Source organism: Phalaenopsis equestris, unplaced genomic scaffold, assembly GCF_001263595.1.
Source record: "Phalaenopsis equestris unplaced genomic scaffold, ASM126359v1 Scaffold000002, whole genome shotgun sequence".
Lineage (NCBI taxonomy): Eukaryota > Viridiplantae > Streptophyta > Magnoliopsida > Asparagales > Orchidaceae > Phalaenopsis > Phalaenopsis equestris.
In genome coordinates, this window is record NW_018164444.1 from 74,758,730 (window position 1) to 74,770,777 (window position 12,048).

The 12,048-nt window shown below is 36.3% G+C and overlaps 1 protein-coding gene across 1 annotated transcript; it reads left to right on the forward strand.

Annotated features, from left to right (window-relative positions):
- The first annotated feature begins 3,710 nt into the window (after positions 1 to 3,710).
- On the forward strand, positions 3,711 to 8,694 carry LOC110021993 (pyrophosphate-energized vacuolar membrane proton pump). Its single transcript, XM_020720749.1, has 8 exons — positions 3,711 to 4,077; positions 5,398 to 5,972; positions 6,066 to 6,445; positions 6,529 to 6,615; positions 6,715 to 7,045; positions 7,505 to 7,915; positions 7,998 to 8,057; positions 8,144 to 8,694. Exons 1-8 carry the CDS (start codon positions 3,828 to 3,830, stop codon positions 8,348 to 8,350), a joined length of 2,301 nt encoding a protein of 766 aa, XP_020576408.1. The 5' UTR covers positions 3,711 to 3,827; the 3' UTR covers positions 8,351 to 8,694.
- Positions 8,695 to 12,048: the final 3,354 nt, after the last annotated feature.

A 12,048-nucleotide genomic window follows, 5' to 3' on the forward strand; every position in this document is an offset into this window, starting at 1 on the left:
TGAACAATGTTGGAATCGAGCAATCTTGGGTTTGTTTGATTCATCTTGTCGAGGCATCGTAGGCTTGTTAGATTCGACATTAGTTTAACCTTCTAAATATGCTTGGAAAACTTCCAAGAATGATTTAATGACTTGATCTGAGTTTTTGACTCGGATTGAACTAATTTTAGTAACATTGGGTTCTTTTTGTCGAGCCGTCAGTTTGATTGTAAGTTTGCTGAAATCGGAGTTCTGTATGACTTTTTATCGAGGTTTGAATATTTCTTGTTCAAAAAATCATCTCGAGATCTATGTCATGTCTCGAGATTCATATCAGATGATGGAGATTTGTTGCAGATGTATCAAGGAGAAATAACACTAATAAGTTGGAAGATCATTATTAAAATCAATATCAATACATGTCATTTTTAATATACTTTTCTTCTGCATCATTGTGAATATCAACATGGTTATAAAGTCCATGCTTTTATTATTGGTCATTAGCCTCCCCTATTATAAGAAGAATGGTTGAGCAGACCACTAATATTTTCTTAAAGATAACTCCAATCTATCAGGGGTCTTCCTACGTCCATAATAGAGGCCATATGTATAATTTTAGTAATATATTGTTCCAATGTTTTGTCCAATTGCAAGGAAATATCTCATTTACAAACCATGAGACTTGCTGGTAGGGCTGTAAACGAGTCGAGCTTGAGCGAGCTCAGGCTTGGCTCATGTTCGGCTCGTTCGAAATAGCTTGTGTTCGAAATCGGCTCGTGAACAGTGTGTTCGTGTTCGGCTTGATTTAAATATTCGTGTTCGTGTTCGGCTCAAAATTGGCTCAGAAAAATTAAATTGAAAAAAATAGATGTATAGTGTCGGACCTGGACCAAATATATACAAAAGAAGATACTAAACACATTACCACACAAGATGTTATGATTTAAACTTAGATATAAATATATATAATATATTATTATATAAATAATATATGTAATATATTATTATATAAAATTTCTATAGAAAACTATAAAATTTCCTCTCATAAAGTTTCTCAAATTTTTCAAAGATCATTCTAGATTACGGACTCAATTATAACTCAATTTTATATGTGCCAAAATCAAATTTAATTTTCAACAGTTCACTAGATCATCAAGCTAGAAGTCCTCCCATGGAGACTCATTTGGCAGTCAAATTTATACCCCTAACCAAATTACCAGACGAGATGCTATGATTTAGACTTAGATATAAATATATATATAATATTATTATATAAATAATATATGTAATATATTATTATATAAATAATTATATATATATATATATATATATATATTTATATATTATTTTGAGCTAAAACGAGCCGAACATGAGCGAACAAAGAGCTGTTTAGTTCGGCTCGTTTATTATTCGAGCTTTAAAAACTTCTTCGTGTTCGACTCGGGTATTTAAAAAAAGGAGCCGAACACGAGCTATTCACGAACAACGAGATTTTTTGACAGCCCTACTTGATGGCATAATTATTCTTGTACAATGATTTTTTTTTTCTTCTTATAATTTTCATGTAAAAATCCCTCATATATCTTATATATTATTTATAAATTTAATCATAAATTTAACTTAAACAGCCAACAAAAACAAAAAAATAAATAAATCCACGGCTCTCATATTCTGTCACTTTTGAGACGTAAATCTCAATTGCAAACCCGATTTATTCCATCGTCGCTCGCGATTTTTTCCCATCACTTATTCGATTTGATAAATACCAATTTATCGGATTTGATAAATCCTATTTAACGGAAATCTGACGCTTAGGTCGACACGATACGATGTTCAATTCTAACAAAATGTTCAAAATTTAAAGTTGTTTAAAGTTTTATTAAGCTAAAGTTAAGGCATAGTGGCCTTCTATTTCAAATCAAATGGTTTATTATTTTAATTATTTATATATAATTTTAAATATTTTCATTTATTATTCTAATATAAATTATATAGGAAATTTACACACAATTTTCCAAAAATCAAAATTGTAAAACCAAAGCAAATAATTGGAAAGGAATGAATATATGCTTTGGCTAACCACACATTAAAAGCTCCCATAATTCATTCTAAGCACTACATTTTTGCGATTTAGTCCTCATAATTTTAATTATTTACACTTTCCATAAAACCCCTTTTACTTTCGCTTCTCAAAGGGGTATCTAAGAATCCCAATTATCAAATATTTAATTTTTTTTTTAAGTATTGGGAAAAACATATGAATTGCCAAAGTTTATTATTTATATAGAAAAATTAACTTATGGAATTCAAGAATTATTTCATAGATTATTATGACCACAAGGCAATGTTATTAAATAAACATAAATATATTTTCATAATAAAATTATACGGGATCATTTCAGTATCAGACTTTATAGAAGTGTCAAAATAATTCTCAATTATTTTAAAATTGAGCTCAAATAGTTCTCCATATGAATTATTTCAACCCCAATTTCAAATTTCTTTTAAAAATTATATATTTTTTTGATTTAGAGGAGGAAAAGTGAGGTCTGAACAATAACGATTTATCATTCTTACGTAGAGAGATATTTTTCTCGGATATTTAATGAAATAGATATATGGACATATAATCGAAGAGAACACTCTTCAAACGTGCCAACTTGGCGCATAATCCGATAACAAGATTACGATTCGCAGGGAGGAGCGTTACCGAAGGCGCATAATCCCATAACGAAATTATGGTTCGCAGGGAACATTACTGAAGACGCATAATCCCATAACGAAATTATGGTTCGCTTGGAGCATTACCGAATTTAGAAGTTTCCCGATCCGCTCCGCTCCGCTTTGATCCAGCGTCTGTCCCGATATGGTATATGAGTCATACCATAACAAAGTTTCACCGGGGTATAAATGTAATTAGATAATAATTTTAATTCATTTTGATTTAACTTTTCACTATCACGGATACTCGGACACGATAGCGAAACTGCGATTCTCAGTGAGTATCGCCCATAACGAAATTGTGGTTCGCATGGAGTATTACCCATAACGAAATTGCGATTCGCAATGAGCATTACCGAAGACACATAATCCCTTGACGAAATTACGATTCGCAGGGAGCATTACCGAATTCAGAAGTTTCGGCAGGATATAAATGTAATTAGATAATAACTTTAATTCATTTTCATTTAACTTTTCACTTTGACGAACGTTCCGGCACTATAGCAAAATGACGGTTCGCAGAGAGCATTACCCATAACGAAATTACGGTTCACAAAGAGCATTACCGAAGGCACATAATCTCATAATGAAATTACGGTTCGCATGGAGGTATAAATGCAATATGATAATAATTTTAATTCATTTTCATTTAACTTTTCACTGTGACGAACGCTCTGGCACGATAGCGAAAGTACGGTTCATAGGCAGTATTACTCATAACGAAATTACGGTTCGCACGGAGCATTATCGAGGAAGCATAATCCCATAATCACGATAGCGAAAGTACGGTTCATAGGCAGTATTACTCATAACGAAATTGTTCGCAAGGAGCATTACCGAGGAAGCATAATCCCATAACGAAATTAAAGTTCATAGGGAGCATTACCCAATTTAGAATTTTCACCCGGTTTATTTAACTTTTCCCTGTCACTCCGGCAAGATAGCTTTGACCCGAAATTGACACGATAACTTTGTAACCAGAAGTGTTTTATATATAGTGAGGAGAGGAGCTCCAAGCCCTGCGAACCCCTTCCTTTCTCCTTCTTCTTCTTCGGTGATTTTATCGTGGGTGGAGTGTTCGGCCGGCAGCGTTGTGGCGGTCGATAGAGGAGTTGTGGGATCTGAGAATGGGAGGAGCTATTGTGTCTGATCTCCTCACGGAGATTTTGATCCCGGTGGCGGCTGTAATCGGGATCGCCTTTGCCCTAATTCAGTGGCTGCTCGTCTCTAAGGTTCAGCTCACACCGGACCGGAAAACAACGTCAGGGGAGGACAATAAGAACGGGACGGGCGATTATCTTATCGAAGAGGAAGAGGGCACGAACGAGGATAACGTTTTTGTCAAGTGTGCCGAAATCCAGAAGGCTATCTCTGAAGGTTGTGAATCCGTTTTACTTCTTGATGTTTTTATGTTGAATTTTTTAGTTCCTTCTTCGTTTGTTGAATTCTTTTAGTTTTAATGCAGTTATGCTCTGTTTTGTGGGAATGATTTGTGGTTTGAGATCTTGTTGTGTGAGTGAGGGATTTGGATCCTTTTTTTTTTTTTCTCTCTCGGTGAAATCAATATCTCCATATCTCCATTTGCTCTTGTACGAAAAGCAATTCAGTGGCTGTACAGATCTTTTTTTGCTTTTCTTGATTTTTCTTATTTTCTTCTTATGTTTGATTTTTTGGTTATTATTCATTAAGAATATTACAGAGGCTTTTCTCATCTGTTTCTTGCTTAACGGCGTTGCACTGCCTTGTTTAATCTTCTGTAATAGCTAACACTGAACATGGGGAGCGCACTTAACTGCCTCACCGTATGCACTCTAGCTCTTTGTGGGTTGCGTTTTAAATTGTTTCTGGTCCACATAATATTTTCTTTTTGTAATTACTTGTAGAAACATTCCCGCTTTTCTGTGCGCATAGAGGGAAAGAAGGATTAAAGGGTTACGAAAGTAATATTCCTGATTGTTTTATAACAGATTTTGGTTTCCTAATATATGATGGACCCCTTTGGCTTTTTTGGGGTTTTTCTCCAAATCTGAAGTTCTGAAATTTTAATTTTGTGTTGAAATTTTCTTAGGCTTTATGCACTATCGATAAATTGAGATGCCATCTTTATTGCACCTGCGTAGCTAAAAATTGCTTCGAAGTTCATGCGATCCCAAGTTGTCTGAGATTGCAATTATCCATAACGCTCATAACAAGTTGTCTAAAATTTGCTTATACATTTTTCAACATGAAGTTGTTAAGCTTGTAATGATGCGGATTGAAATGCTCCCATATAATAGTAGTTACTACATTTTAATTTTTCTTTAAGGTCATAACGCAAATTGGCAGCACTTGATGAATATATACTCTAGTAATTTCATTTCAATAGCTTGCCATTATCTTCAAAGCAACGAGTTGATGATTATCTACTCTAGAGAAACTTCATTTCGATCGCTTTTTATCGTCTTGGAAACAGTGAGTTGTTTCCCTGGAAAAACTTATTCATACAGAGCATCTTCTTTTCTATTTATTCTCTCAGTTCATGTTAAGATGTTTAAATCGCTTTTTATCGCCTTGGAAACAGTGAGTTGTTTCCCAGGAAAAACTTATTCATACAGAGCATCTTCTATTCTATTTATTCTCTCAGTTCATGTTAAGATGTTTATATTTCCCATATAATGTTGTTTTGATACTTTATGGTTGCATTTGCTGTGTTTTCAGGAGCTACATCTTTCCTGTTTACTGAATACAAGTATGTGGGGATCTTTATGATTGCATTTGCTGTTTTGATCTTTCTCTTCCTTGGCTCTGTCGAAGGATTCAGCACAAAGGAGCAACCTTGCACGTACATCAAGGATAAAACTTGCAAACCGGCGCTTTCTAATGCTATTTTCAGCACAATAGCTTTCTTGCTGGGTGCAGTTACGTCAGTGGCTTCTGGCTTTCTTGGGATGAAAATTGCAACTTTTGCAAATGCACGGACAACTTTAGAAGCAAGGAAGGGTGTTGGGAAAGCTTTTATCACTGCATTCAGATCTGGTTCTGTGATGGGCTTCTTACTGGCTGCAAATGGACTTTTTGTATTATATCTTTCGATTAATCTGTTCAAATTGTACTATGGTGATGACTGGGAAGGGCTTTTTGAGGCAATTACTGGATATGGACTTGGTGGGTCTTCAATGGCTCTCTTTGGTAGAGTAGGAGGTGGTATTTATACAAAAGCTGCTGATGTTGGTGCTGATCTTGTTGGTAAAGTTGAGAGGAACATTCCAGAAGATGATCCTAGGAACCCAGCTGTGAGTTTCATTTGCACTAATGTCTACATGATTTAACATCATTTGCCCTTTCCTTTGAAATGCAGATTTGTTACAACTATATGTGTTATGCAGGTGATTGCTGATAATGTTGGAGATAACGTTGGTGATATTGCTGGAATGGGTTCAGATCTTTTTGGTTCATATGCTGAGTCTTCCTGTGCTGCACTTGTTGTTGCTTCTATTTCTTCCTTCGGAACTAGTCACGATTTAACTGGGATGTTCTACCCTCTGCTGATTAGTTCCATGGGTATTATCATCTGTTTGATCACAACTCTTTTTGCAACGGACTTTTTTGAGATCAGAGCTGTTCAAGAAATTGAACCTGCGCTTAAGAGGCAGCTAATAATTTCCACTGCTCTGATGACTGTTGGGATTGCAATTGTTAGCTGGTTGGCTCTTCCATCTTCGTTCACTATCTTTAATTTTGGTGTCCAGAAGGAAGTGAAGAACTGGTAATACTATTATTGCTAATAATTCTGTTTCTAGATATTTGGATTTGATGAACATATTCATCTAAACTCTTTTGAACTTGCAGGGAGTTGTTCTTTTGTGTTGCAATTGGACTATGGGCTGGTCTTGTGATTGGATTTGTTACCGAATACTACACTAGCAATGCATACAGGTAACAAATTTTTGTGTTAATGGTTGCTGTTCAATATCAACTTTGTAAGATTGGTGTTGAGATGCCATTTCAATTTGCTAACTATTCTTTTTGTTCCAGTCCTGTCCAAGATGTTGCTGATTCATGCAGAACTGGGGCTGCCACAAATGTTATCTTTGGACTTGCTTTGGGATACAAATCAGTCATAATTCCAATTTTTGCTATTGCCATCAGCATCTTTGTAAGCTTCAGCCTTGCTGCAATGTATGGTATTGCAGTTGCTGCTCTTGGCATGCTGAGCACCATCGCCACAGGCTTGGCTATTGATGCCTATGGCCCCATCAGTGACAATGCTGGAGGCATTGCTGAGATGGCTGGTATGAGCCACCGAATTCGTGAAAGAACTGATGCTCTTGATGCTGCAGGCAACACCACTGCTGCCATCGGAAAGGTACATTGAGAGCTGCTAGCCCTTTGTTTTTTCATTTAGTTCATTCATCAAGTGTAAATGTTCTTTAGGGTTTTGTTAATTTTGTTTGTATGCTATCAAATCGTCCCATTGTTGGCGTTTCATCTACTGTTTGCTTTCTGATCATATAGGATTGTCTATTTGCTCATGTATTTGAGATTCAATTTTATTGCCATGCTTATGCTTACAGATGTATAGAAACTTTAAATAATCAGATTTGTCTTGATTGCTCGTCTTTTGAATTAGGTTGCCTTAAAACCATTAATATTGGCAATTTGTTTTTTACTTAAATTATGTCCACATGCTATATATACACATCTAAAAATTGTTGACGGGAGAGAGTCTCAAATATATAGTTCTTTGTACATTTTATTTGCTTCTATGCTCCAAACTCCTAGCCCTGAATATTCTTATAACTTGTGTTATCTTTTCCATTTCCAGGGATTTGCCATTGGTTCTGCAGCTTTGGTGTCCCTTGCTCTTTTTGGCGCCTTTGTCAGTAGAGCAGCCATTTCTACCGTTGATGTTCTCACTCCTAAAGTTTTTATTGGGTTGATTGTTGGTGCTATGCTTCCTTATTGGTTTTCAGCCATGACCATGAAGAGTGTCGGCAGTGCCGCTCTTAAGATGGTCGAGGAAGTCCGAAGGCAGTTTAATAGCATTCCTGGTTTGATGGAAGGTACTGCCAAACCTGACTATGCAACCTGTGTCAAGATTTCAACAGATGCCTCTATTAAGGAGATGATTCCTCCTGGTGCTCTGGTCATGCTCACACCCCTCATTGTTGGTACCTTCTTCGGCGTGGAAACACTGGCCGGAGTTCTTGCTGGTTCCCTCGTCTCTGGTGTCCAGGTAAAACCTTAAACTGGTTAACCTTTGTCACGTTCTAAAGAGATCATGGTTTTGATGAATCTTCTTCTGTTTCACTCTGCAGATTGCCATCTCTGCTTCAAACACAGGTGGTGCTTGGGACAATGCCAAGAAATATATCGAGGTACTCGAGCCTCGACTCTTTATTAGCACTTGGGTTTTTCGCATTCTTTCCATGAAATAAAACAATGTGTTGATTCTCATCCGCAGGCCGGGGCTTCAGAGCATGCCAGAACTCTCGGCCCCAAGGGGTCCGATCCTCATAAAGCCGCCGTAATTGGTGACACCATTGGAGACCCTCTCAAGGATACATCAGGGCCATCTCTCAATATCCTCATCAAGCTAATGGCAGTGGAATCTCTCGTCTTTGCACCTTTCTTCGCCACTCATGGTGGTCTCCTCTTCAAGCTTTTCTAAGCGTCCGCATTTCTGCGCCACCATTGTCTTCCCTGTCTGTCCGGTTCATGCAAAATTTTCCCACAAGTAGGCAGTAGATGATGATGACACAATCTGCGTCTATTTTGTGTCAATCATGGCCACATTCTTGATAGAGTTGTAGTCCTTTTTATATAGAAGTTTCTTTGGATTCTGAAAAGTTGGGATTTTGTCGGTCAATTGGTCGGTTTTGTGTTTGTCCATTCAAGCTGGTCTTCATCTCTGTGTTCGTATACAATTTTGTTCAAATTCTCATCTGCTGCTCCGCTCTACCTTGATTTTCTTAATGTCATGTTATGTTACAGGTGGGCGATTATTTTCTTAGAGATGAAGGGCAATTCTGGGTTACGTGTCCTTTGGTAAATGGGTGATTAGCACCTTGTCCTCAATTATTTGTGTATTTTTATGTGTTAGTTGTGTGGTAATTCTACATTGACTTTATTTGTCTTGACTATAGAGTAGCAACTTATTGAAATTAATCACAATTATCAACTACTTTTCATTAAAATAATCTAAACTATCAAGTTCGACGTCATATTACATTATCATAATGGCGGTAGTTATCGTAGTTAAATGTTCTAATTTCTATGTCTCTAAAAATTAAACGTAAGTTTTAGAGACATAGGCCTATAAATCAATTCATTAATATCATGCCAATCATTGTAGTCTAACATTTAAGATAACATCCATAAATCTTTATTTTTATGATAGCAATGTAGAGCATCATAGAGTAATTAGGAAGCCATCTAGAAAAGAAAACATTGGATTTGGACCTTATGCATGTGCTTTTTGCAATGAATGCAACATATAGAAAACTATGCAACTTTGTCATTGCACATCAACATCATGTATATTCTCAAAATAGCAAAGGAAGCCCCACATGGCATTGGGCATTGAAGAATGCATAGAGCACATGATTTATTCACTAGAACTTGATGAAACTACATTATATAAGAGCAAATGAAAGTAAATATGAGAAAATATTGAAATTTTAACCACAAAATTTATTACTTAATCATCAAATTCTTCTTTCAATGAAAAATATTTAATGGTCAAAATTTGTCAATCATAAGTTCTTCGAGTAGGATAATCTCTTAGGGATGGTCAAATATAATAAAGTACTTAAAATTGCTTTTAAAATTTAGTAAAATATGGATTGATGTAATCCTCATTGACACTAAAACTTTGTCAAATATCTGGTTAATTTAAATAATAAAATAGCTTGTATTTGACATCCAATATCTTGGCTTAAAAATAGTAATGTTTCGGGTCATTATACTTTCTTCATGCTTATGATGATGCTTTGAAGCATATTGAGCTTCATGTTATCTTCATGATCATTTACATATGCATGTAAAGTCCTATTTTTCCTTATTATATTTATTTATTTTTATTATTATCGTATGGCAATGCTTAATGTTCTATTGGAGAGCTCGGAGAAAGAGTTATCTCACCACAAAGAGAAAGATCTATATGTAGTTTTCATGTGCGAGAGGTGATCCAAAGGTAAATGTGTATGTGTAAAGGCTCATTGTGTATGTGTAAATACTCATTGCCAGTGAAGGAATAACAATATATTTTATTGCAAGTATTGCATAAAATAATATATGTGGTGAACACATAAGTTAGTCTAGCCACATAAATATGTATGATTTTTTTCTCTTATATATTGTGTTGGCATCAGTTTTAACACGTTATGATGCCATAACCCTATTAGAGCCCTCATGAGCTAACTTTTGATAGGATTTGGTTTGTTGCCGAGTCTCGGAGCCGTAGCGCCAAAGCTATCGCGACGTCATCATACACAAGAAAACAATTGGTCAGTTTTGCAGCTGGTTGATCTTATCTTCACTAAGAGTAATTATTAGATGTGGAGTAAGCACACGAGAATTTTATTATAATTTGATTGTATTGATTGGAACAAAATTCATATGTGAGAATTCAACACCTACCAAATAATTTATCAGGCCAGCATCCTGGTGATGTATCCAGGAGCTGCGGTACCATCCCATCTATAAATAGGTCGGTTGTTTGAAAATAAATAGAAACTTCATTTTCTTTCGCTTCATTTCTTTATGTTCCTTTCCAAGCTTCCAAATATCAGCTCCTTAGTGAACAAAAATGTCGCCTCGTCAACAAGAAAGAAGTATCAGACCAGTTTGCTGCAGCCCATCCTATTTTATCTCATCGCTCTTGCTCCATTACCCAACAGATCCGTGAGTTATGCGAAGATGTCGCCGCAGTCGATCGGAAAGTGGATTTCCTTTGGAATCAATTAAATCATGTTGTAAGACAGCAAAACCAACAGTCGAATGGCATGCCCAAACTCTCGAAGGGTGGAGAGGAGCATGAAAATATATAAAAGGTCTGGCCTTGCGGTGATGGAAACCGGATACTTGGTGCCAGTCTCTTAGTGCCGCAGCACCTACCCCTGCTTCGAGGTGCCATCATCGATAATTGTTGGCAAATATGGCATGTGCCACATGCAACATCAACACACCATGAAGCCCATTTGGGCCTTGGCATCGCATACAAGTGCTTAGGTGCCACTCAATGCTCTGATGTCAACATCCACCTTCTAAGGGCGATGCTTGATGAGATGCGTGCCATGATGGTGGCAACCTTGCAAGGAAATTACCAGTGCTTTGACACAAGCACTAAGTCCCCAACACACCTATTCTTGGGTCACTACCTCTACGACATACCCACTTTTGAGTACTGGACCCGTGCACACTTCACCCTCCAAGTCACTGCACTTTGTGCACTTTGAACCCTTCCAGGTCATTGCCTCCACGACATGCCAACTCCCGAACCACTGCCTCTACGACACACTCTTCGCCACTTCTATCATATGACTGTTTGTATTTGCATCTGTATTTGTACATGGATAGCTAGTCAGACTCAATAAGCGAGTGATCTTGTGTTGGTTGATACACCTATAAATATATATTGTTTTTAGACACATTTTTATACCTATTTTTAAGATATTACGTTTTAATGCAAGTAATTTGTGTGTTTTTCTTTCAAGTACAAGTAAAAAGGTGAAAAATGTTAAAAGGTGTGAAAAATGATCAAATTTAGAGCAAAAAATGTGAAAATTGTGCTAAAGTGTTTTGGCGCCTAAGCGCCGATGAAATAGAGAAGGCCGCGCCAAAGCGCCAGAGGCCCCGCACTTAAGCGTCAGAGGCAGTTATGTGACTCTTTACTTCATTTTTACCAGGTTAACTTCATTTTACTGAATTTTGAAGGGACATTTGAGGCACCTATTGGCAAAAGAGGGAGGTTATGATTACTAGAAACGAAAATATTATTAAAAGACTTGTGAATGGAGGCATCCTTTGGAGAATACATTGAATTAGGATACATTTTGAAGAGTTATCAAGAAACCTCTTGGAGATTTATAAAAGAAGGAAGTTTAGACTTTTTGAGGTGTGCAGAGAAGTGCTTGAAGTCCTGAAAAGTGCTTAAAAAAGGAGAGATTTTTAGGCTAAAAAAATTTACTTTATCCTTTTTGTTTTTAGTTTTATTTTGAGAGTTAAGAATGTTGTAAAAGTAAAGATATTCAAAGGAAATTCAAGAGTTTGGTGAAGGATTTAAGATAATTTTTTATCTTTTGTTTTTAAAATACTTTTGGTTTTAATCGAGACTTCTTGTTGGTTTGACAATGATTTCTATTTTTA